The following is a 26570-nucleotide window of genomic DNA, read 5'->3' as shown; positions in this document are numbered from 1 at the left end:
TGCTAATCATATCACATATGACTCCTGTTGTTGGGTGACATCTCTATGTCTCGGCGCCCAACCTTTATGCCCCAAGGTCCTTAACCGTTAAGATAACCTTGTTAAGCAAACCAACCCTTATGCGTGTAAGTGTCCGACACAAACCCGTCTAGTCAAGGAAAACTAGTGGCACCCTAATTTCATAGACCCACCACTAATTGTACAAGACATGGGACGGTGCAAGTTTTAGTTGGGAGGGCATACTAACTTAAACTTTGTGAGGGATCGTTCTACTTCTAACATCACAGCATGCAGAAAGTAAAACATAAACAGAATAGCATTCACACAGCTGTGACACAGTATGGCCCGTTTTCATATGGTGATCTCCATCTCCATAGAACCTGTTCACCATGGTGATCTCCATCTCCATGTTCCATGTGCTCCATCCTCCTGGTGATGAGTCCTCCAAGAACTAGAGCATGCTATTACGCCTAATAGCTAGTAAAGAATCTAGTAATGAAGATTACATAGTTGCTTGGATCATCACAGATTGGTACGCAGACCATTAAATACAATAAAGTGACAACACATATGGCTCCTGCCGTGTTGCCGTACGCGCGACACGCAGGTCACGAATGAGTTACACACATGCATCACATACACAAGGGGGCCATACTGATCACAAGATACATACATACATCCTGCAAAATAGAGTTAGGCGTCCTAACGTTCCAAACTTCGGATGCCCGAAACTCCATCTTCCAAGCCGAATTTGGGAAATCTAATTTTGCCGAAAACGGCAAAGCGGTTGAATTTCATGTGTAACTTTTTCTGTAGATCAATTTTCATATAAAAATCGCCCCAATCCGAGATCGTACCGAAAAGTTACGGCTGATGTACCGAAGCATACGCATACGGCAAAAATCCCGACCCCGGCAGTAGATCTCATCTACTATTGCACATCTAATGCGCCTAGCGTATGACCCTGGATCTCGATTCGACCAATCATATTGATCTTCGCTCACTGCAACTGGATTTACGTGTATCACTTAACTCCGATGGCGGAAACCGACCGGTAGGAGTATGTCGTTACACTACCATTGCAGCAAGGGCACGAAACTAGGATATAGATCAAACAGAAAACTCGCATATCTCCATATGCACACATCCCGAATCCAAAACTAAGCAGCTACGGCTCTGATACCACTTTTGGGATACGAGGTTGGCTACACTAGTGCAAATCAAAATTTCTACCGCGTATAACCAGGAAGAACTGCCGTATAAGGATCACGGGATTACCGCTCGACGCACTACTGGTGTGGAAGGTGTAGATATGCGTCGATGCAGTGAAGACGATCACGTAGTCGTACGTAGTCGATCACGTCACGTCCAGCAGCTCCTCCACATGCAGCAAGATCACCTCCGGTGCCGCGGCTCGTCGTCGGCTCGTCGTGGCTCGTCGATGACTCGTCCAAGTGCTGCAGTCGCAACACCTCCAAGGTATCCACACGTGCAGGGAGGAAGCGTCGCAAGCCGGACTGCTAGATCCGCGAGTTGCAACAGGCGAGGGCGTGGGAGGCGCGGCAGGTGTGTTTCGCCAAAAGGTGTAAACCCTAGGGCGCCCCCACCCCTCTATTTATAGAGGTTCCTGACGGGCCTCTGGATCCGAGGCCCATTAGTACTTCTAAACCTAATCCAACTCGGATCAAATCCGAATTGGGCTTCCAGCCCCTTAAGTGTGTGACCCTATGGGTTCGGATACGTATAGACATGGCCCGAGTACTCCTACTCGGCCCAATAGTCGGTAGCGGCCTCTAGCAAGACGTGCCAACTCCTATACGTACACGAAGATCATATCAGACGAACCATCACAACATAATATACATGCTCTTCCCTTTGCCTCACGATATTTGGTCTAGCTTCAAGCCGACCGCTCTTTCTCGATCCTGTGATTCGGAATCCCTTTGTAGGTTAACTCTTAACCGTACGTAGCATGGCCATGCATTTTCGGATCCGATCACTCGAGGGGCCCAGAGATATCACTCTCAATCAGAGAGGGGCAAATTCCATCTTGATTGACCATGTCTCATAGCATGCTTCTTGACAAACCCGAAAGCTACCTTTATAACTACCCTGTTACGGCGTAGCGTTTGATAGCCCCTAAGTAGGTCGATCCACATCTAGAATACATGCGACAATCTCAGGTCTAAGGACAAAGCGTATATGTTGTTTAAAGAGAGAACTACTTCTCGTGTTGGGTCAGTCCTATCACATGTCTCCACATGTGTCCACATTATTAGTTCAACATCTCCATATCCATGACTTGTGAAACATAGTCATCAACTAATACATGTGCTAGTCTAATATTCATGTGTGTCCTCACATGAACTCCGACTAGGGACAACTTTAGAATAACCATACAAGTAAAGAGTTTCACATACAATTCACATAATTGCAAATCAATTCAAGTAGCCTTTAATGGATATTCAATGAACACAACATACAAATCATGGATACAAATGGAATATCATCATCTCTATGATTGCCTCTAGGGCATACCTCCAACACCTCCCTCTCTCTGGTGTGGGGCTCCAACGCTTCTGGCTACATATTTCTTTTTTTTCAATGTTTTAGTACCCCATTAGTACCGGTTATTTGAGCGGTACTAAAGGTTCCCCTTTAGTATCGAAAAAGTAATACCGGTTGCACAACTGGTACTAAAGGGGGGTTAGGAACCGGTACTGAAGGCGCTTTCCCCAGGAGTGCTTTGACTATTTTTTCGGAATAGAGTAAAATACGGCTTTAAATTTTCTTCTCTGTGTGTTATTAGAATAGGGACCAAGTCAGCTGTAAAGTTCTTAAGTGTGTGGTACTCCATAATCAGCATGTATGGGAATGTTCATATAGATTTGGTAATTTAAAACACATGGGCAGGTTCATGTTGATTATACGAAGGTTTAGACCTTTGGTATCATACAGTACTTAACAAATATAGAAACCTGAATTTCAATAATTTTTCGACAAGTTTAAAATCTCTTGTGATTCTTTTCTCTTCTAGATACTTAGGACTGGAAACAGTAAAATTACATCAGGTTGACTTGTTCCAAAATGCATTTAATTATCATAATATCATAAGTTGATTGGATTTTACAAACATTTTCCAATTCACAATATGGACAAAAGGTTGGAATTGAAGACCGTGTCCCAGCCCATCAAGTTCGTCAACCTATAGCTATATAGGGAGTAGTATAGCTCAGAAGGAGGCGGAGGCACGCGGCGGCGTGGACAGAGAGGACAAAGCGTCCGGCCAGAACTGGGCGCTCTTGACCTTGGAGATGCTGTTGAGCACACCGAGCGGCGTCACGTCTCCCACGACCGTCACCTTCTTCGTCGCGATGTCGATGTCGAAAGAAGTAACTCCTGGAAACATACATATGCTTTGCTTTAGTTAACGCACGAATGAATGGAGATATGATGCTTTCTCACGGATGTATTCACCTTCCATCTTGGAGATGTGCTTCTTCACCTTGCCGGCGCATCCCTTGCAGTGCAGAGATACCCTCAACACCACCACCTGCATGTTTAATTTCCTCGATCGATTAGCACAAACTTTTGTGTCTTGATGATCGAACAAATGCAAGTTCGTAACAGGTTCATGCATCGAACATCGACGCAGGGAACATCGATCTCTCACTTCTCACCTGGTGCTGGCCTGTTCTCGTGGAACACGATCTCATCATAGCAGTCTTGTCACCGGCAGCACGGCGTCCTTTCTCCGACGACGACCAGGAGGAGGAGAACGACCCGGCACCTGCAGACGGCTCCGCGAATAATTCCACGGGCGGCAGAGCCTCGAGCTGGTGGGGCCCTGATGGAACAGCAGGCTGCAACGTGCCATCGCCGCGGCTGTGGAACATGTCGTCGTCGATGAACGCCGGTCGCGGGGACGGAAGCGGCGGCAGGGAGTCGGCGACGGTGATGCCGTCGTCGTCGTCGATGAACGAGGGCCGCGGGGACGACGGGAACGGCGGCGGCGGCAGGTAGTCGACGACGGCGATGTCGTCGTCGTCGGACTGCCTCATCAGCCTGGACGAGTTGAGCAGGAACCTGGAGGAGCTCGCGGGGCTCACCTGCTGCAGCTGCACCGCCTGCTTCTTCTTGTTTTTCTTGTGCTCCGACGACGCCGACGAGACTCCACCGTCGGCTGCCGCCTTCTTCTTCCTTTTGTCTTTGCCGTCGTCATAGTGGTAAGGAGAGCTGGGTGGCTTGGGAACGGGTGGCGGGAAGCGCCTGTCAGGGTCCCGGAGGCGCGGGGAGTGGCGGTCGATGGCGCGGCCGGAGGAGACGATGACGGAGGTGGCGGCCGCGGAGGAGCAGGAGAGGCCAGCAGACAGGCCCTGCAGCCTCTCCTTCACGTACTTGTCCTTCCACCGCAGCAAGGAAGCCATGGCACCAACCAAGATCGAGTGTCCAGCAGCTAGCTCGTTTTCACTAGTCAGGAGGGAAACTAAGCAGCATGCAACTTGATGAGTTTTTGTTTTAATTTGGAGTTGGGTTGGTGCCTTTGGTGGGTGGTGGTGCATCTGATTCTCCACACTCATCGTGCCTCGTCTTATACTACTGTCTGCGTGACTGACTGAAGACGACAGCAGCCGCAGCAGCAGCCTGTGTGTTATTGGACGATCCAAATCACGGCAGGCAGATCTTGCATCTAATCAACAATAATTAACTTGTGCTAATCTTCGGATAAGCCCAATCAAGCTCTGTACGTACGTGGTATATTTTGAGTTTTGTTGCATATACTTACATCGATGGTGCCAAATCTGCCGATCGATCGGTTCTTCCCTGGTCCCGTCCAGTTCAACGTTGGAGACACGATCAAGATGCCATCTCAATGACACGGGACTAAAATAGTTTCAGTTTGCAGAAATTAAACATATCCGTGGTGACCAACCGAGCCAAGTCAATTGCACAAGCAAGCAATCAGTTTCTTCTGCAACTAGTCCTCAGCTACCAGATGTGAAATAAGACAAACAGGAAGGCCGGCCGTAACGGTGAGCGACGGTTCGATTTGGACTTGCAAGTTGTGGATCGGAGCAGTGCAATTAGACCTGAGGTCGCCATCGGAGAGATGGTCCGGATGGAGGAGGAATAAAATGGAAAGCCAGGCATCTGGACGAGCAACCACCACCCATCCTTTCTTTCTTCCTTTTCTCAATCGAATCGAATCAAACTACGTGTGCCTGCCTTTTGGCCGCCTTGCTCCTCGGTTTCTAAGGAGAGGTCGCCTGGGGAGGGTTTAATACTAGCAAAAGTGCATACCATTAGGTGAGCACTTTGTTGACAAATTCAGGCATGTGAACATGCATGCTTCCCTTCCCTCGCTGCCGTTGAATTCATCGTCACTCATATCTAACTCGTGCATTAATCATGAACCCGTGCAATTCACACGGTTTTTTAGGTGTGTGTTTTTTTGGAATTTACAGCATTGAACTAAAGATTTGTATTATTTCTGTGGAAACTTGGAGGAACTTAACAATGACCATGCATAATCTCTACCTTGATACAATACATAAAATTAGATCAACTTTATAAAGCATTACTATACAATAACTGATGAGCGGATTTCAAATGTTTCATGAAATTTATTGTTTCAGTCTGTCCTTATTTCAATTTCCAAAAAATATATATTTCTGCAAAATTAACATGGGGAGCGACATACTGTTCTAATTCAACGGCAATTTGGTCACCTTTTCGCACTTAGTTTGCAGGTTTGTTGCAATGTCCAAACAATGACTTAAGTCTTTGTAGCTTGCATTGGTCCACCAGATGATTGCCGCGATATTTCTCTTTTTATAGATTAACAATGTGCGATTTGCTCGTAGTGGCTAAAGATGGATGCGTATTTGGTCTGTCTACTGGATCATTTCTTTATGATTATCCTAGCTCCTAAGTGCATCATGATGATTACGGTATATGATGATCACGGCCACGTTTGCACCATTGGCTTGGCTTTGGCTTGAGTTGGTGCTCAGTTCTTGTCATGATAACATACCTGCTGCAGCTAGCTGAAATGTGAGCCTACTGATGGAAGGAGCTAGGGAGGCTTCCTTTTCCTTCCCCGCATTGCAAAGTTGCTCACATATCGACACAAAAAAAAAATGTCTTCACATCAAACCTACTCTGCTTGTAAAGAATGGTCAACGAACAGGACAGAACACAACAGAAAACATTCAATAGGGTGGCATAAAAATCTAGTACCAGCAGAAAACATGGCACATTGCTAGCACTGTGTCTGTCGCCATCGTGCTTAAACTTTCAAGAATACGCTAGCACTAAGCGCTAAAGGCTACTGGATTGCAGGAACTGATCGAAGCAGGCCGCGGCGGAAGACGGGTCGATCAAATTGAATACTACACTAGCTCAGTAATTCAGTGGAAAGGTGGGCGTAGTTGGCTGCCGCGCCAATGGTAAACGCTTCTCGATACACTGGCTCACATGCTCTGCACCATGCAGGCATTTTTTTTATTAATCTTCGAGAAACATTATTATCGTTTTTTAGTGACAAACGCCTGGAACATTGCCGGATTACAGACCTCCGTGCTATGTGGTTGGTCAATCAATCCTTGCATCTGCTAGATTATTGTGCAATACTGCAATGCCAGCAAGAGGCTCAATTTTTTGTTTCACTACTAGAAAACGTAGCATTCATCCTGACCGTTGATTTTTGATCCGGTACTAAGAGCATTAGTACCGGGTGGAGGCTTCGCCCGGTACTAAAGGTTACTGATTAGTATTAGTTGAAACCTCCAACCGGTACTAATGTGCCTGAGGGCCTTTAGTGAGGGTGGAGGCTTCACCCGGTATTAATTGGAATTTTTTATTAACAATACTATTTGCAAAAATCTCACCTTATTAAATAAGAACTAATTTTTGCATGGTTAAAATATTAAATATTTTATTTTTTAGCACCATTAAATATTTACAATAAATTTAGATACAAATATACAATTAAACTAGTACATGTTATAGTCATGGTAAACATGTTATAACACTATAGACACTATTTTTCTAAATTTTTGCATGGTCATTTTTCTAATTTTTAAGTTAACATAAGTATTATAATCATTTATGACCTATTACTAAATTAAATTACTAATTTTACTATGCTTGATATTTAACTGCATCTAATATTTTAACAAACCTTTTTTTTCAATCTAACTTTAGCTTCATTCTATGATTTTTGCCAGCAAGAGGCTTAATTTAAATAACCTTGCAGTCTCCTTTTATCTGAATATGAAGGTACCATAGAACCTGCATCACTTGTGTTGATGATTTGTATGGATATGGCTCCTCCATTTATTTCCATTAGTGAAGGAAGCATCGGTGACAGGCAAAGTAAACCTGCATGATTAGAGTTATTATGAGGAGAAGAGCTTATGGTGATTTCGACGTTAACCATGCATGTCTTGGGTCTTTGAAAAGGTTTTGCAGTGAGTAACTTGAGTAGTAAAGTAGCCTTTGCATCTAGTAAGTTATAATTACGCAACTGTTTTGTTCTGGTGTGGTGCAGTCCCACCGATGCATGCAACCAAGTATATTTTTAGATAAAATCAGGTCAGCTTTTGAAACTTTTGTTATGAATAATTTTTAGAATATCTCGTTTGAAAACATGGAAGACACAGGCATATGTTGATTTTTCCTAGAAGATATACTTCTATAATACCACGAATTTACTATATTTTATAAATGTATATTCTAGCAAATAACAATTGTAAAAGGCATACTACGTACATTGGAGATTGTGCCATGTCTAAAGCGCAAGTATTTTTGTCCGACGTAGTGCCTTGTTTCATCCGTAGAATCCGCTCTGAAACCACTAACGCCAGCATATACATATGCAGTCAAATGTCTCCTTTATCTCAGTTAATTTGCTCCACCAATCGATTTATGGATCGAGCACTTTCAGAAGTACTGTAGCTAATTATCAAAGTGAATGCATGCAGCTTCACTCTTTTAGATTGACTAATCAGTAATGTGAACCAACCACCATCAGCAGAGCACTAAGAAACACACTGCTCTGCTTGAACGTGTGCTAGGAGTATTTCATATGACCGACACCACGACACGCGTGTACCTTGTAGAAATTTCAACATGTTTATTATAATCTCGAAAAGCTACTGTTTCTTTGCCCTGCTTTGGTTTGATTCTCGTGATCGCTTCCCCTGAGTGGAGATGGATCCATCCCTTCTTTCCGTTTCTTGTGTCTGATTTTTTTTCTATTCTTCTCTTTTTCAGTGGTTGGTTCTGGTTGACAACGTGACATTTCAGACGCTAAATTCTCTGAATGCATAAATTTTATTTTAATGTAAGCAGGAAGCAATTGACACGTTGGCAACATAATTAGCAGTCGCCGGGGCTCTATCCTTCCTTCTCACCGACGATAAGAATCGAATCTGATGCGATTCTTCTCAGCGGGACTCTCTTGACTATTCTGCGTGCATGCGACTTTTTTTTTTGCAATTGTGGTGGTCCTCTATTGTCTTACACAAAACATTTTGGCAGAGTAAAAGATTCCCAAGTGGGTGCCTTTTTCTGTTATTCATTAAAAACGGCTAAATCCTTAGGGAACTAATTGCTGAATACCACTCAAAAGATTACTAAGCAAATGATCAGCCTCCACAGTTACAAATATCCAAGTGCTATTATGCAAGAGCTGCTAAGAAATGTTAGCCCACCCAATGGAACAAGAGCTAAAGCCCAACAAGCGGCTGAAATTTCGATAAATATTCTCATGCCAGATCCAGGAGCAGCCCAAAAGAGATGCTGGGCCTCTTGTAATTTGCGTGACTCTTAGGGGGCGTTTTCTTCCCGTGTCTTATTTTTAGCACGTGTCACATCGAATGTTTAGATACTAATTAGGAGTAGTAAACGTAGACTATTTACAAAACCAATTACATAAGTGGAATCTAAACGGCGAGACGAATCTATTAAGCCTAATTAATCCATCATTAGCAAATATTTACTGTAGCAACACATTATCAAATCATGGACTAATTAGGCTTAATAGATTGGTCTCGCCGTTTAGATTCGTCTTATGTAATGGGTTTTGTAAATAGTCTACGTTTAATACTCCTAATTAGTATCTAAACATTCGATGTGACGGGTGCTAAAGTTTAGCAAGTGGAAGAAAACAGGCCCTTAGGCTAACTTCAGAACTGAATTTTCATGAATAGTCATACCCTGCGCTTCATCAAGTCACGGTGAAAGCCAGCCACCAGGCCTCACGCGGCGCCATTGTTACCTGCCGCCTCACTCACCGCCAACGCGAAGGGACAAAACATATGCAACCAAGCATCCCTCTAATGCCATCTGATAGAGTCGGAGTACCCGATCTTTCGATGAGTGGAGATAAATTCGATTTGGTGGAAGTAGACCCTCACGATCCGACTATGACGAGCGAACCCGAAGCGCCAATGCAATCGCCGAACCAACTCCCTGTGGTTACCAACCTTGCCAGCGCAAGATCAGCCTGATCACGAAGATCGATTCCTGTCCGCAATCGAAGAACGAACAAGAAAAAGAGGCGAGCAATCTAAATAGCACTCGAAGGTGGAGTTCTGAATCACACAAGGACAGCGCGTATTTGCGCGTGTTCGAGAGTATCTAAAGCTAGATGTAAAACAAAACTCAAGTTGTAAATAAAAGGGACTCTGACTAAATAAAGGGGGCGCAGCCCCTGAAGTCCGGAGGAGGCGCCACGGCAGGAGGAGGGGCGCGACCAGGGGGAGGGCCGCGGCTCCCAACCCTAGGCGCCCCACCTGGGCTACCCTGTTGGGCCATCTTCTTATTCCGCTGGGCCTTCGTTCCTTAACAGCATGATGAAGTTTAATTCTCTCGCACGAGCCCAAGTGATTGGCCCAACTGGATGATCAACTATAGGCGCCTGAGGTGGAGGAGCAACTGGAGGCGCCTGAGGTGTTGCTGGTGTAGATGTACTCGTGGTGTCCTCATCATCCTCCCCTTCTTGAACTGAAGTCGTCCTTGACGGCAACTCCTCATCTTCGCCCACGTACGGTTTCAAATCTGCAACATTAAAACTCGTGGAAACACCAAACTCCGTAGGCAGGTCAAGAATATAAGCATTATCATTAATCTTGGTTAGCACTTTAAAAGGACCAGTAGCACGTGGCATCAATTTAGAACGACGTAAAGTAGGAAAGCGATCCTTTCTCAAATGCAACCAAACCAGATCACCCGGTTCAAAAGTAACATGTTTTCTCCCTTTACTACCAGCAACCTGATATTTAGCATTAGCAGCAGCGATGTTTTGTTGAGTTTGCTCATGCAAGCTAATCATTTGATCAACATGTGCAGCGGCATCTATGTGTGGGGCGTCCTCAGCATCAAGCGCAAACAAATCAATAGGCGCTCGAGGAATATAACCATAAACAACCTGAAAGGGACACATCTTTGTAGAAGAATGCGTTGCATGATTATAAGCAAACTCAACATGAGGCAAGCAATCTTCCCAACGTTTCAAGTGTTTATCTAAAACAGCCCGAAGCATGGTTGACAAAGTTCGATTAACCACCTCAGTTTGTCCATCAGTCTGAGGGTGACAAGTGGTGCTAAACAGCAATTTAGTTCCCATTTTATTCCACAGTGATCTTCAAAAATGACTGAGAAACTTAGCATCACGATCAGAGACTATTGTATTTGGAATACCATGCAAACGAATAATCTCGCGAAAGAACAATTCAGCAACATTGCTAGCATCATCAGTCTTATGACAAGGTATAAAATGAGCCATTTTGGAGAAACGATCAACAACCACAAAAATATTGTCCCTCCCCTTCTTAGTTCTAGGCAATCCCAAAACAAAGTCCATAGAAATATCAAGCCAAGGGGAAGTAGGAACAGGCAAAGGCATGTACAAACCATGGTTGTTCAATCGTGACTTAGCTTTCTGGCAAGTAGTGCTGCATGCAACAAGGCGCTCAACATCAACGCGCATCCGGGGCCAAAAGAAGTGGGCAGCCAGCACTTCATGCGTCTTGTAGACGCCAAAGTGCCCCATGAGACCACCTCCATGCGCTTCCTGTAACAACAAACGACAAACCGAGCTAGTTGGAACACACAGCTTGTTAGCGCGAAACAGGAACCCGTCCTGTATGTGAAATTTGCCCCATGGTTTGCCATGAATACAATGGGCGAAAGCATCTTTAAAATTAGCATCGTCCACATATTGATCCTTCACAGTTTGCAAGCCAAAGATTTTAAAATCTAACTGTGACAGCATGGTATAGCGACGAGACAAAGCATCAGCAATGACATTTTCCTTCCCGCTCTTGTGTTTAATAATGTAAGGGAAAGACTCAATGAATTCTACCCATTTAGCATGACGACGATTCAGGTTTGTTTGGGTACGAATATGTTTTAAAGCCTCATGATCAGAATGAATTATAAACTCGCGATGCCAAAGGTAGTGCTGCCAAGTATGCAAAGTGCGCACTAAAGCATAAAGCTCCTTATCATAAGTAGAATAATTCAAGCTAGCACCACTTAATTTCTCGCTAAAGTAAGCAACCGGTTTTCCTTCTTGTAACAAAACAGCACCTAGCCCAATACCGCTAGCATCGCATTCAAGCTCAAACACTTTAGTAAAATCAGGCAACTGCAAGAGAGGAGCATTGGTTAACTTATCTTTCAAGGTGCTGAATGCAACCTCTTGCAAATCACTCCAAGCAATGGGGACATCCTTCTTTGTAAGCTCATGTAGAGGCGTTGCAATGGAGCTAAAATCACGAACAAACCTGCGGTAGAAACCTGCAAGGCCAAGAAAGCTTCGAATTTGTGTGACCGTCGTCGGTGTAGGCCACGCCCGAATGGCATCGATCTTGCTGCTATCCACCTCAATGCCCTGTGGAGTAACAACATAGCCAAGAAACGAGCCACGTTGTGTGCAAAACATGCATTTTTCGATGTTAGCAAATAAATGGGCCGCACGCAACGTATCAAAAACAGCACGCAAATGCTCTAAATGCTCTTCCATAGACTTGCTGTAAATGAGGATATCATCAAAATAGACAACTCCAAACAATCCTATGAAGGGCCTCAGAACTTCATTCATCAAACGCATAAATGTGCTGGGAGCATTTATCAAACCAAACGGCATAACCAACCATTCATATAACCCAAATTTCGTTTTAAAAGCCGTTTTCCATTCATCACCTAATTTCATGTGAATCTGAGGGTAGCCACTACGCAAATCAATCTTAGTGAAAATAATGGCACCACTAAGCTCATCTAGCATATCATCAAGGCGTGGTATATGGTATCGGTAGCGAATGGTAATGTTATTAATAGCACGACAGTCTACACACATACGCCATGAGCCATCTTTCTTTGGAACAAGTCACACGGGAACGGAGCAAGGGCTAAGAGACTCACGGATATAACCCTTGTCAAGCAACGCCTGTACCTGGTGCTGGATTTCCTTCATCTCATCCGGATTTGTACGGTACGGGGCGCGGTTCGGAAGCTGTGCACCGGGAATGAGGTCGATCTGGTGCTCAATGCCATGAAGTGGTGGGAGTCCCGAAGGCAAATCTTTTGGAAAGACATCAGCGTACTCCTGCAAAATGTTAGCAACCGCAGGGGGAATATCCAAAGATGGTGCATCATCAAGTGAAACGAGCACACTAGAGCATATAAGGGCATAGCATGGCAAAGGAGCAACGCGTAACTCATCAAAATCAGCACGTGTAGCAAGCAAAACAGGAGCATTCAACTTGATTTCAGAATTAACAGATGTCGATGGTTCAAGTTGTTTAGCAGTTTTAGCAGCTCTAGCAAGATCATCTTTAAGAATTTGTTCAGGTGTCATTGGATGTATAATTATTTTCTGACCCTTAAACATGAAAGAATAGTATTTTGAACGACCATGATGCAAGCTATCAGTATCATATTGCCAAGGTCGCCCAAGTAACAGAGAGCATGCTTCCATGGGAATAACATCACAATCGACAAAATCAGAATAAGCACCCATGGAGAAAGGAACACTGTAACGACCCTGGTCGAATCTTTCAAGTTAATCTTAATCCGAGTCCCTAATCCCGCTGACTCAGCACCCCCGAGCTTAAGTGCTCAACCTCCAGTCCCGGTCCCGACCCCTGAGAACTCGACCCTTCTCCACCGGTTCCCGGCTCCGACCCCTGAAGGCCCCCAACACACCCCGCCGGATCCTTCAAAGTCTCACCAACAGTGTCTCCTTTCAATCTGGAGCAGAGGATAAACCGAGATTGACCGGTGGACCCGCAAATCTTTTCCCCCGGATCTCCCGAGGCAGACGCACTCGAGCGGCCTGTACCACATCAGAGCTCCCCCGCCGCGTGGCTCAACTCCTCCGACCCCCGCCGCTCCGCCCAGTCGCCGGCCGCGACCAGATGGATTCCCTCGCCTTCCTCCCCAATCACATCAGAAGCCCCTCTGCAACCTTTCTGCAGCGCCCCGTCTCGCTCGTGCTCTCGCCGGCCGCGCCTTGGTGCTCCGTCGCCGCTGTGGCAGAGCTTTGCCACCTGCTGCATCAAACCACCTCGCGGCTCGCGCCCATCATCACCACACCCGACCCCCGGCTGCAAGCCCCGATGCCTTCCGGCTTTTCCGCCGCCTCTCCACAGTCGTGCCACCCCAAATGCGCTACGCGATGATTCCTCCTTCGCCAACCCCGACCCCGGCCGCGACAGCTCCTTTTCCGCCTTGCCAAATCTGCGTCCCGGCAAACCGCCGTTTCGCGCTCGCCCGCACAGCCGCAGCCCGCTTGTCTCATCACCTGTGCAACCTCGCTTATAGCGCCGTTTCCCCTATCACACCCATCAGATCCGCCGCACGATGACGCCCGTCTCTGCCAAACCGCAACCACCGGCAAAACCGCGCCTGCGCCGCCCTGTCTCCAGTGCCCAATGGCCGAAGGCGTCATCTTCGAAGTCCTGTTCCACCGCCCCTCGCCGCTCAATCGCCGCCTTGGCAGCGCACTCCATTCTTTTCCTTCCCGGTCTTCGTGCTGCTCCAGCTCTCTCTCTTCCGCGCAGCTATAAAAGGGAATGCTAGAATCCTACCAGAGTTCCCTTCGCCATCGCTGCCTTACCGCCTGTTCCTCTGTTTCGTGCTCGAGCGCTGCCACCTTAGTTCCTGAGGAACTCCCATCTCCGCTCAACACCCGCCTTTCCCAATCCACCCAGCCGCTTGCTCCTCCGTGCTGTGCTAGAGCTTGCTTGTTGTCCACAAGAAGCACCGCCGCTGCCGGAGTACCGCTGAACATCGCCACTGCCCAAGTCTTAATGCTTAAGACCTTCTGCCCAAGTCTGCTCCTTCCCGATCCCAAAGCTTCGCCTATAAACCGAAGGTAAGCTGCCGACCCTCTCTGTCGTCCGACCCCTTTTCCGTCTCGCCCGACCCTCTCTGTTCATCCGACCCCTTTTGTGTCTCGCCCGACCCTACCTGTTCGTCCGACCCCTTTTCCGTCTCGCCCGACCCTACCTGTTCGTCCGACCCCTTTTCCGTCTCGCCCGACTCTACCTGTTCGTCCGACCCCTTTTCCGTCTCGCCCGACCTTCTTTGTTCGTCCGACCCCTTTTCCATCACGCTCGACCCTATCTGTTCCGCCCGACCCCTTCTCCGTCTCGCCCAACCCTGTCTGTTTCGCCCGACCCTTTTCCGCCTCACCCGAGGACTCGGCTGTATCCTTTTCCTTGACCCGAGGGTATATGTGTAAAAAAATCGGGGACTTCTCTACGTTAAGTCTGAGGACCCCCAGCACAGCTATTCCTCTAGTCTAAGGGTCAGATCATAAGATTCTTCCAATCCGACCCTTGGTCTTGTCCTCTATCCACTGAAGTTTAAACCTCCACACTTCTTCCGTAGCTTTGCTACAAGTTTCTGGGCTAAAACTTGCAAGTGTTGCTGTTGAAATAACCGTCTAAACACTAACCCCTATATTGCATTCGTGTAGAGCTAAATCTCGCCAACGGCGTCTACGAACTGCATCCGGTGCCAGAAGACGGAGCAGTAGCTGAGCCGCCGACCGCCGGAGCTGCAGCAGAACCCTCAGAGGACCAGTTTCCCTCCCCTCCGCTTGAAGGCAAGCCCCGGAGCATGAACCCATTTTCTCTAAACTTACACATGCCTTCCTTCTCATGTTTGTGCATTTACGTATAGGAGTTGTTTGAAACCATAGATTCATAACTTAGTTCCCTTGATCTGAACACTAGCCTGATGAGTCCGAGTAGTTGCATTGCTTAATAGGACTCGGTAAAAGTTGAGTGATTTCCTGTCACTCGCGAGTTATAAGTTTTGGTTGTTCTCCTTTTGGTTACAACTATAAGGACGATGGACGGGGCAGGGCCTGGTGAAATCTTTTGGTGGTCGGTGGATTGCCCTGTCTGTCTATATGAAGTTGCTTAAGGCCGAAAAGTGTTTGTGTTCGTGATCAAGTGTTTGAAAGTACTAATCTCATACCTAGTATGGGATGGGGAAGCCTAGTACCTGATTGAACTAGGGCGTGGCTTATACCCCTGCTGTCCCTGGAACGAGGTTCCCATGGTGCATCATGCGGGTGCAAGTGCGGTCACAGTACGGTAGAGGCCGGGACTGTGGAGCATTGCATGCCAAGGGAAGTTTGGACCTGACACGTGCCTGGGATTTGATGGGGACGGCCGACACAGGAAGCGACCCTTGTGGTGCGCGGATGTCGTGAGATTAGGTTCGCCATGCATGGTTATGAAACTCGAATCGATTCGTCTGCCTCTCACAGTTTGAGACTGCTTGATCGCTATGCTACACTGAGTAAAGAAGGAACATGATGATGCTATGAACCCGATGCTTGTTCTATGCTTTGTTGTTGAAAACTATGGTTGTTTAGAGTAAGTTGCCAACATAGACTGGTTAACGAAATTAGAACTTGAGCTAAAACTTGAAAGCAAGGACCCACTGTAGTCGCTTTTGGCAAACAAAACCCCTCAGCCAAAGAGCCTGGCATGTCTAGAAGTGGTGGAGTAGTTTACCACCGGTCGGTTATGTCTTGTTGAGCTTAGAAGCTCAGCCTTGTTTGTGGCTCTCTTTTCAGGTGAAGTCGCCGCTCCTGAGCTTATTCCTGTTGGCACTTGGCCGTCCCAGCTCCCTCCGGGTTGGACGGTCGAGTGGAATCCCTCCTCGGACGGTGAGGGAAGGGATGACTGATGTCCTGCTCGGCCTCATCAAGGACATCCGACCCCGGCGCTAGCTTCCGCTATTTTATTTTTTCCGCTGCTTTTGAACCTTGTAAAACTCTGATTTTCATTTTGATGTTGAACTAAATGGTCAAATTTGTTTAACTCAGTGGACTTGTTGTATTCTCTAGAACCGCTCACCTTTGTGTCAGTTTGCTAACTTGGTCCTGTTAAGTGGTCAAATCGGATGAAATCCGATGGCACTTCGTGTTAACTTGACTAAGGCATGAGTGTTGCGTGTTAGGTGACTTAACCGTGCTTTAACCAAGCTAATCCGAGGTGGATCCGCCACAAACACGGACTGATCGAGTAATTCTAATTTTCCCACCATCATTAAGCCATTGAATGTGATATGGATTTGGATGCTTACGAGTGGGTAAATACAACTTTTCAACCAGCATGGTACTCGCCAAATTGTTGCAGCTGCCGCTGTCAATGATGATGCGAATCGACCGCTCCTGCACAACGCCCTTGGTATGGAAAAGAGTGTGTCGCTGATTCTTCTCGGACAGAGTGACTTGTGTACTAAGAACACGCTGCACAACAAGACTTTCATACCTATCGGCGTCGCCCGGGTTGACATGTACCTCCATAGCTGCATGGTCAGTGGCAAGCATCGCATGTTGAGTATCTTCAGAATCACTAGCGGAAGAGTACTCACCATCGTCACGAAGAAGCAAAGTGCGCTTGTTTGGACAGTCCCGAAACATGTGGCCAAATCCTTTGCAACGATGACAATGAATATCCCGTGTACAGCCTGTGGGAGGGACGACGCCTGTGGAAGGGGCAGCGCTTGCAGGTTTGGCCTTTCTCTCGCGCGGTGTAGTGGTGGGTGTGGGTGGCGCAGGGAGAGCGGTTGCGGAGTTGGATGTCGAGCTTTTTTCTGCAAAAGAGTTAGAATATGTCTTCGAGCGGCGTCCCTGCACTTCACGTTCAGCTTTGCAAGCATATTCAAATAATGTTGTCATATCTGTGTAGTCCTTATAATCAAGTATATCCTGAATTTCACGGTTCAAACCACCACGAAAACGTGCCATAGCAGCGTCGTTTTCCTCCAATAACCCACAACAAATCATGCCTATTTGTAATTCCTGGAAATATTCCTCAACAGATTTGGAACCTTGCTAAAAACGTTGCATTTTATTAAGCAAATCTCGGGCATAATAAGAAGGCACAAATCTGTGGCGCATAGCAGCTTTTAATTGATCCCAAGTGGTTGGAATGGTATTGGGATGTTTGTGTTTATATTCACGCCACCAAATTAAAGAAAAATCAGTAAATTCACTAATAGCAGCTTTAACTTGAGAATTAGCAAGAATATCATGGCATGAAAATTTCTGTTCAATTTCTAATTCCCAATCAAGATATGCAGCAGGATCATATTTGCCATTAAAAGGTGAAATTTTAAATTTAATCTTGGAAAAGGAATCATTACCGGGACGGCGTGGCACGCGGCGGGCACGGCCTCGGCGGTCACCATCGTCCTGTTCCGAGTCACCACCATAACCCTGTTGCAACTCTGTGACTGTTGTGTGCAATGCATCGAGTCGTGCCACAACTGTGTCGAGTGTGGCCTTAGCGGTCGTCTGTGCAAGGTTTAGCTGATCGCACCGCTCGGTCGTCGAGGAGATCGTCGAGTCCAGCCGTTCATGAATCGTCTGAATGTCGGCGACAAGCCCTTCAACTTGTGCCCGTATGCCCTGCAGCTGGTTATCCCCCGTGTCGACATCATCTGCCATGGTTAGCGCAAATACAAGAACAAAACCGATGACAAAACAGGTGTGTAACGGCTCACAAGGCGCTCACACTAGTGCTGTTATCAAATTCTTATCCGTTCTTACCACACACACAGGGGCGAACTGCAACCAACTGGTGGAACTCGCAAAAGATTGGAGGAGCGATTGCCTGGAGAAACAAAATAGGCTCATCGTAGAACTATGTGGAGTTCTGGGAAGGTTGCACTCAATTGAAGGATTAGCACAATCAAACAATAATGCAAAGTTGAATTATAGTGCCAAAAACGTAACAAAAGTTGCTGGTAACAAGTGAAACCGGAAGGAATAGAGGCAAAGAAACGGCCAAGGTGGAGAGGGCGCACCTCTATTGTTTTTCTGTTTTGATTCTTTTTTTTTAGGGTGCCCCAAAATTGAGAAATAGGGGTAAAATGACTCGGAAACAGCAAGGCACCACACACACTTTTACCTGAAGTACAGGGGTATTTCGGATCGGCGTCCTTCTCCCGTGCGGACTGGTCTCTTTCTTTCTTTTTTTTGGTTTGATTGCTATCTTTCCTTTTTTTTGACTTGCCAAACACACAAGGCAGGGAGGAGAAGGCGATCAGGGGGATACGGCGCGGCTGCCTCGCGATTCGGGAAAGGGCGGCGGCGTGCTAGGGTTCAAGACAATGGAAGGGAAAACCAAAAGATGAGAAAACACAAAGTAACCAGCAACAATTGATTCGGAAAGCACACAAATTCAACAATGCAAATTATTGAAAGAAGGTGCAAGGCTCAAAAAGGGTTGCTGGGACAAAGATCTAACCTGAAAAGAAATTTTTGTTTGGTTTTTGTGGACTATAGGAAGGGAAAAAACACTCGATAAACTCACCGATCAACCTGGAAAACTGATACCACTTGATAGAGTCGAAGTGCCCGATCTTTCGGTGAGTGGAGATAAATTCGACTTGGTGGAAGTAGACCCTCACGATCCGACTACGACAAGCGAACCCGAAGCCACAATGCAATCGCTGAACCAACTCCCTGTGGTTACCAACTTTGCCAGCGCAAGATCAGCCTGATCACGAAGATCGATTCCTGTCTGCAATCGAAGAACGAACAAGAAAAAGAGGCGAGCAATCTAAATATCACTCGAAGGTGGAGTTCTGAATCACACAAGGACAGCGCGTATTTGCGCGTGTTCGAGAGTAGCTAAAGCTAGATGTAAAACAAAACTCAAGTTGTAAATATAAGGGACTCCGACTAAATAAAGGGGGCGCAGCCCCTGGAGTCCGGAGGAGGCGCCACGGCAGGAGGGGGGCCGCGACCAGGGGGAGGGCCGCGGCTCCCAACCCTAGGCGCCCCACCTGGGCTGCCCTGTTGGGCCATCTTCTTATTCCGCTGGGCCTTCGTTCCTTAACAGCATGATGAAGTTTAATTCTCTCGCACAGACCCGAGTGATTGGCCCAACTGGATGATCAACTGTAGGCGCCTGAGGTGGAGGAGCAACTGGAGGCGCCTGAGGTGCTGCTGGTGTAGATGTACTCGTGGTGTCCTCATCACCATCGACTAAAAGTTTTCACGATTTTGGTCGTCCACTGTGCGTTCTAGCTAGAAAAGGCGATTAAACAACTTATATAATGCAACTAATATCCATTCATGATCTTAACTGCCCTATAATCGTCGTTATTCTTGCGGTAATCCTTGACAAAACCAAATACATCTTGAGATCCAAAAGAGGGGAGTAGGCTCGGCTCCAGGCACTACATGGGATCGCCTCAGATACACTCATCCACTTCATGCAGTTTCAGGTGCAGCCATGCTGCCTATCTCTTGAGGGGGCGGCGGAGTCGTCAGCTGCAGGCGGTGCGAAGGATCAGGAGGGTGAATGGGAGCCAATTCAAATTTTCTCCAAAAATTCCGGCTAAAATCCCCCAATCCTCTCTTCTAGCAAAATCAAGTCCACTTAGCTATGCATGAGCTAATGGACTTAGGAATGATGCTAGGAATCTAATTTGAAAATAGCGGAAGCAAGAAAGAGTCCAAATGAGTACCGGAAGAAAGACTTTGAAAAACAACATCTCTGTGCGAAAAAATCCGGAGGAACCTTCGGAAAATTCCGGACGTGTGGAGATTTCCAAAGAAACCTTCGGAAATTTCCGGATGTGCAGAGATTTCCGGAGAAACCTTCGAAAATTTCCAGAGGTCCGAAGATTTCCGGAATTAGGTCCCAAGATTTCCGGAATTCCAAAACAGTCTACTTGAGAAGGAAAGAAAATTTCAAAACTCGATCAAACGACCTCCAAATATCACGAAATTTGAATCATAGCCTCACAATATAGTGAAGAAGCTTCTCCTAAGAAATCATCCCCAAAAGATTTGTCAATCAAAGGGAATTTCAAATATTGTGAAGAGCACTATTTTTTCAACCCCTAAACTTGAATCGCCCCGATATATGAACTCGTGATGTTTCAATCAAATCCCTTTGGTGGAAAGGTTCAACTTAATTCATCTCCAAACAATCGGTTCGACTCAAAACACCCTACAACTCACGAATCGAACAAAAACGTGAAGGGGGCGGAGAGGAAGAAGCAAGAATGCGAAGAACACAAACGAAAATTGCAAATCCAAATAGGATGGAACAAGATGGCACGAAATAGATCTTTGGATTACTTCACCATGTCCGGTTACAAGCCACTCCTTAGCACAATCAAAGCTAGGATGGCGAAAAGATCAAACAAAGATCCACTCCACTCTCTCCTCACCTCTCCCAAAGCCTCTCACAAACAAATGAGTAGCAACCACCAACTAGCCCAAGGAGATTACTACCCCAACAGCCTCTCCTCATATATATAGATATTTGGCAAATGTCCAAAATACCCTTACATTAAGCATACAACCCAAATACCTCCAGGGTAAAATCGTCCAACTTTTTCCTCGTACATCGAACGGACCCGACACCTTCATGACTTAGCTTCGCCTCGACTCAAGCTTCGCGATGGTGCCACGCATCCTCCGACTCGACGCCGTCCAGCCGCACTGGACTCGTCCCCCGATTTTGAGGTCAAACCGGTTAAACCCTCTTGCACATCCCGCAGGCGTGACTCATCCCCGGTTTTGAGGTCAAACCGGTCAAACCCTCTTGCACGCCGCGCACGACGTGACTCACCAATGTTGATGCGTGTCCGGCCTCCGCCAAGCCTTCGACGCCTCCAAGTCTTTCGCTCCCGGCTCCCAGGCCACCTACTCAACTCGCCTCTGTCCCGCTTGATTCGACCGACGCCGTCTCCATCCCGTCCGTATACTCTTACTCTTCCGTGCACCATGTGGATTGCCCATGACTCCGCCCGGACTCCTCGGGTCCCTCAGTCCAAGTCTACTCGTGTCCACCCTTCACAGCCCTAGCACATCAGCATGGACCTTTCGTGCTTGACCTCCTCATGCCGTCGACCGCCATGTCGCATCCTACACCAGCACATCACAAGCTAAGAGACATAACACACAACATACGATATACTCAAACACCACAACACAACTCACACAATGCAACACATCCGGTTAGCCGTTAGCATAATCATGCACATATGAAATATGAACTCAACCGGTAAAGCCTCAAATCATTTTATCAATCACTCATCACAAATAGACCAAGGCAATTATCAACTTGGTCTCTCATGGTGGCGAGGCGGCATCCGGGGTGGCGGCGGCATCGGATCCGTCGGAATAATGGGAGGAACGAAGTGTGGTAGCCCGCCGTTGCTGATCTTCCGGAAAGGCGTGGCTTCCGTGCCCCCGCTGGTCATCATGACGAGCAGCACCATGGCCGCCGCCGCAGCTGCGACGACAAGCGGAGGCCGGTGGCCGAATTGCAGCTGGGGCATCGTCGCCATCATATGTTTGATTTTTTATTTGTATGTGTTAGTACTACAAGTATATATTGCAGCACTATTATAAATAAGAGTGCAGTATAAAACATTTGCTGGCTTCTATGTCGGGGTGCAACTAAGGGCCTGTTTGACTCTAGGGTGCTAAACTTTAGCACCCGTCACCTCGGATGTTTGGATACTAATTAGGAGTATTAAACATAGACTAATTAAAAAACTAATTGCACAGATGGAGTCTAATTCGCAAGACGAATCTATTAAGCCTAATTAGTTCATGATTTGACAAAGTGGTGCTACAGTAACCATTTGCTAATGATGGATTAATTAGGCTTAATAGATTCATCTCGCGAATTAGACTCCATCTATGCAATTAGTTTTGTAATTAGATCATATTTAGTTCTCTTAATTAGCATCCGAATATCCAATGTGACACTGCTAAAGTTTAGCACATGATATCAAACACACCCTAAAATTTGTTAAAATTTGTTAGGGCCCGTACAACTGCGAGCCGTATGGGAGCCACTAGATTTGCAAAAAGCCCCCCGTGACGGCCTGCAGACGGCTTCGTCGTCGTCTCGCGAGGCGCTGATGGCAGCTCGTGCTCCCAGGCCAAAACGACGACTCCAGCACCGTTGTGCGACCCGCCGTCGATCCGTGCGGCGCTCGGTCGATCCCCTGCGGCGCTTACCCTCCGCGCAGGAAGATGGCGCTTCCCCTTTCGTTCGCGCCAAATCCCCCCATAAAGCCGCTTCCCACCCTCCGGCGGAGGTCCGCCCCTGCCCCCTGCCCACCGGCGGCGCGACGAGCCACGCCGGCGGCATCCCTCCTCCACCTACAACACACACCGGCGCGTCCCTTCCTCGGATCCGAATCGAGCCGGCGGCCCTCCTAGCGGAAGAATCCGACGCCGCCACTCTCCCCATCGCCGCCGCCGCGCTGCTGATCCCCGCGGCTGCCGGCGGCCGCCTTCTCCACCAACTGCTCTGCACCTTCTCCTCCCACGGCAAGACCGTCAGGGCCACCTCGTCGTCCTCGTCCAAGCAGGTACGATTTCTGACTGTCAGTTAGAGTTTACTATCTGAATGTGTTTTGAGTACTGATGCCTATGTGAGCACCTGCAAGTTTATCTGACAGATCTCGGTTTGGCAGGGATTTCGTTACTGGGTTCCACAAGAGGAAGAAGAAGAGAAGAAAGGAAGCACAGAAGGTTTTGCAGGAGAAGGAGAGGAAGAAGAGAATCGAGGCGCGCAAGAGGGTGAGAAATTCGCACACGCAAAAGAACTTTTTTTCTTGTCTGCAGTCTGGTATCCCTTTTTGAAAGATAATATTGGTTCTTGTTTGGTGAAAGGCAACCCAGTGAATCATGACTGGCCTTGGAATTTTTCCTGCAATGACTTATCTATCAACAGATTTTAGAATTCTTCAAGGTGAAGATTTGTTTCATTTATTCAGACGTGTGTGGACTGTGATGTATTTCACATGATGCAGCATGAGCCCAACATCAGTAGATTGTCAGATTTGAGAAGAATGTGAGGGAGCTTCTGTTGGTGCAAATATCTTGCTGTTTGCTGCACCAAGATAAAGTTATGCATCGTCCTTTAAAAAAACACTTTTAGTATTAGCCACCATATCCTGTAACTTCTGGGCCAATCTGTTGGCTAATAACTTGGTGATGAGCTTTGCAAAGCCGTAAATTAAACTTATGGGTCTGATTCTGAAAAGTTGTACAAAGTCGATGTCTGAATATGATTCATGGTTGTTCTTTGCATAAGCATTTGTTTTGAGCAGTAGCCAGAAGGCACATATGGCTGTAACTGAAACTCAAGTTATAAAACATCTGTTCTATACTTTCTGTATTGTAAATGGTTCACCTCTGGTCCTAATAGGTCCTCTGATCATGTGACTTTATACTTCTGGAAAAAAAACACTAACTGCAAATTGTATATTGCTCGGGCCTTGGAAGACCAAAGTTCTTTTCTTTTTTACTTCCTTGTGACCATCTTGCACCACCTACTACACTACCAACAGTATTTTTTGAGAGAGCATAGAAGCACTATCATTCTTATTTACCATTTAGGCCCTGTTTGGATAGGAAGTGCTAAACTTTAGCACAGTGCTAAACTTTAGCACCCTCAAATGGAGTGCTAAAGTTTAGCACTTAGAGTTGTTTGGATGGGGTGCTAAACTTTAGCACCTTTAGTACCAAAAGACAACTATACCCCTCCTTTCCCTCCTCTCCTTTACTCCTCCTCAACTTACCTTCCCCATTCGATTCCAATGCTGGATTTGGAGTATGTTTGCTTTGCAATCAATGATTTCTCCCTTTGAGAACTAGACTCTTGACTTTACCGTTCAGAGTCAGAGGATCTGCTTCCCGAGCAGCGGAGTGTGAGACGGCGTGGATGGTTTCTTGCCAGTGACGACTCGCCCGGCAGGTCCGCGTCCTTCCTCCCACCGTCGCCGCCGTCGGCGCTGCGGGCTGCGACCGCGCAGCCGGGCCTCGCGGGTGGGGGCGGGGTCATAGAGATGGACAGGCGGCTGAACCCCCAGTGCCCCACCCGGTACATCTCCATCCACATCTTCTCGACGTCGAGCCTGCTCGACGACGAGTTGCTCGCCCGTGCGGCTCGCGTCGCCGCCTCGCCGCGGCCGTTCGTCTCCAAGCCCCTGGCGGCGAAGGCGTCCAGCTCCAGCGCCTTGAGCGCCCCGCGGCCCGCACCGGCGCGGCATTTGGCCTTGGCGGTGGGGTCCGCTAGCAGAGGAGGCATGGCCGGGCGTAGGAGGCGGGGCCGAGCGGAGGAGGCAGTGCCGGTGGAGGCGGTGTGGCCGGGTGGAGGCGGCGGGGCCGGGTGGAGGAGAACGGCGGCGAGGGTGCTCAAGGCCTCGCTCCTCCCGTCGGGTGGTGGCGGTGGCGGCGGCCATGGCTGCCCACGCTAGTGGGGCCAGGCGAAGGAGGATGGCGGCGGGGCTAGGCGGAGGAGGACTGCGGTGGGGTCGAGCGGACGGGGCCTAGTAGAGGAGGACGGCGGCGGGTGTTGCGGCGGGGAGGAGAGAGAGGGGGGCAACGGTGTTAAAAGGTAGAGATGGGGATCACTTTTAGCATATTAGCACCCTTTAGCACCCCTTGGGTATGCTAAAGAAAAGTGGGGTGCTAAACTTTAGCACACCACTTTTAGCACACCTATTTGGATACCCAAGTGCTAAAAGGGTGCTAAAAGTGGGATGCTAAAGTTTAGCACCCCTTATTCCAATAGGGCCTTAAACGGCCTCCATGTGCTGCTATTTGTCTTCTTACAATCCGAGCATCTGACTTGCTTTTTGTTGATGCAGTATCATTCGTGATATCATTCAGAATGATTTGTTGCAGGTAAGGATATCCTCATGGACTTTTTCCTTCTTTCATTTAAAATAATTTTGCAAGCATTTATTAGACATTTGCTCTATGATTTGAATCTATAGTATCAGTTGTTTACTGTAGGAACAGCTAGTACTTAATGCAGCATCTAGCAAGTAACTGCAATAACAAAGTTGTGTAATGACAGCTAGCAGTCTAGCATAAGCAGATTTGGCTGCTAAAGTTATAGATACTAGGAAGATATGGTTCTTTGAAAGCTCGGTGGCCTGTGCATAGATGCTTCTATTCTCCACATTCCTATCAATGTCGACTGAAGATCTGGAACCTGAAGCCCTGTCCGGTGATGAAGCACCTGATGAAGCCATCGAAGAAGATGATGAGGGCCTATCCGCTGAACATGAAGATTTTGATCCAGCGGAGGTATACATGCTTGAAGATTTCATTGCTGAGGACGCAAGATTAGAAGAATTTCGGAGGAAAATCGGCGACAAGATTAAAGCTAAGGTTCAAGGGGAATCATCTGAACCACCTCGCCGTCGCCAAAGTAGGCCGAGAAGGTACATATCACGTAATCACGATGATCTTGTTGCAAGTTAATTCCAAGACCCGTCATGATTCCAAGCTGTATATGCATGCCGTCGTTTAGCGAGAATTAATTTTATCACGGCTAGTGTGTCACAGATATATGGATGCCCATAGATGCGCGTTAATTACTGCTTCGCTATATAGTTACATTCCACCAATGTTTGCCTCTTCAGTTAAGAAAAATTGATGATTTGCCACTTGGATTTATGTGCCCAATAGACATATTTGCGCTCATGACAGGCCATGTACGAGATGATGGTCAATTGATATTTGGTCTGGCTGCATGACTCCTTGGTTGTCTTCAAACTACATCAATTGCTTTCCTTCACGTACACATATTTTTTTCATTTCTAACATGCTATCTTTTACTATATATAATAACAAATATAAGGCCTACTTTCAAAAATTGCAAAAAGAAGAAGAAGAAGTCTCCTGCAGTGCTTTCAATGGTCTATCTATATTCTTGGCTCAATCAATGGGCAACTAATAATAATCTTCCATTGATGGCCTAGTTTATAACAATCTCCCATTGAGGGGGCGAGATTTGGCCGGGCTCCTTGGATGGTTTCTTGAGCAGCTTCGAGCAAAACCCTGCCAAACAGCAATGAGCAAAATGGCTTCAGCAGTGAAGCCCCAGTTTTGTCGTTCACAAATTTGCGATCGGAGCTGGAGCCAAAAATATTGGCTCCCCGTTGCTCCCTTATGTCCCGCACCTAGTTAGACCAAATAGCCCTCGCCTAGCAGCAGTAGCAGCATTACCTGGCCGGCCCCTTTGTTTGCCGGC

At 47.1% G+C, this 26570-nt stretch overlaps 2 protein-coding genes across 5 annotated transcripts; one reads left to right on the top strand and one right to left on the bottom strand.

The window, feature by feature from the left end:
* Positions 1-3018: 3018 nt before the first annotated feature.
* Positions 3019-4736, bottom strand: LOC101762466 (protein SODIUM POTASSIUM ROOT DEFECTIVE 1). The gene is made up of 3 exons (XM_004968698.3): positions 3681-4736; positions 3478-3553; positions 3019-3399 (listed from the first exon to the last, which is right to left on the bottom strand). Exons 1-3 carry the CDS (start codon positions 4578-4580, stop codon positions 3233-3235), a joined length of 1143 nt encoding a protein of 380 aa, XP_004968755.1. The 5' UTR covers positions 4581-4736; the 3' UTR covers positions 3019-3232.
* Positions 4737-22383: 17647 nt separating this feature from the next.
* LOC101762048 lies at positions 22384-26070 on the top strand. 4 transcript variants are annotated; one of them, XM_022827259.1, is made up of 4 exons: positions 22384-22890; positions 22996-23101; positions 25177-25213; positions 25389-26070. In XM_022827259.1, exons 1-4 carry the CDS (start codon positions 22435-22437, stop codon positions 25390-25392), a joined length of 603 nt encoding a protein of 200 aa, XP_022682994.1. In that variant the 5' UTR covers positions 22384-22434; the 3' UTR covers positions 25393-26070. The 4 variants fall into 4 exon arrangements, with proteins under 4 accessions (XP_022682994.1, XP_022682993.1, XP_012701570.1 ...); XM_022827258.1 differs by having other exon boundaries at positions 25312-26070; XM_012846116.3 differs by lacking the exons at positions 25177-25213; positions 25389-26070 and adding an exon at positions 23195-23709 and having other exon boundaries at positions 22385-22890.
* Positions 26071-26570: the final 500 nt, after the last annotated feature.

This window comes from Setaria italica, chromosome V (assembly GCF_000263155.2).
Source record: "Setaria italica strain Yugu1 chromosome V, Setaria_italica_v2.0, whole genome shotgun sequence".
Lineage (NCBI taxonomy): Eukaryota > Viridiplantae > Streptophyta > Magnoliopsida > Poales > Poaceae > Setaria > Setaria italica.
This window is presented reverse-complemented; position numbering and strand designations above follow the sequence as displayed.

Coding starts and splice junctions, on each gene's coding strand:
- LOC101762466 (XM_004968698.3), bottom strand. CDS start 4,580: ATGAGTGTGGAGAATCAGATGCACCACCACCCACCAAAGGCACCAACC. Junction 3,554..3,680: donor CGAGAACAGGCCAGCACCAG/GTGAGAAGTGAG, acceptor TTAAACATGCAG/GTGGTGGTGTTGAGGGTATC. Junction 3,400..3,477: donor GCACATCTCCAAGATGGAAG/GTGAATACATCC, acceptor GTATGTTTCCAG/GAGTTACTTCTTTCGACATC.
- LOC101762048 (XM_004968697.4), top strand. CDS start 22,435: ATGGCAGCTCGTGCTCCCAGGCCAAAACGACGACTCCAGCACCGTTGT. Junction 22,891..22,995: donor CGTCGTCCTCGTCCAAGCAG/GTACGATTTCTG, acceptor TCGGTTTGGCAG/GGATTTCGTTACTGGGTTCC.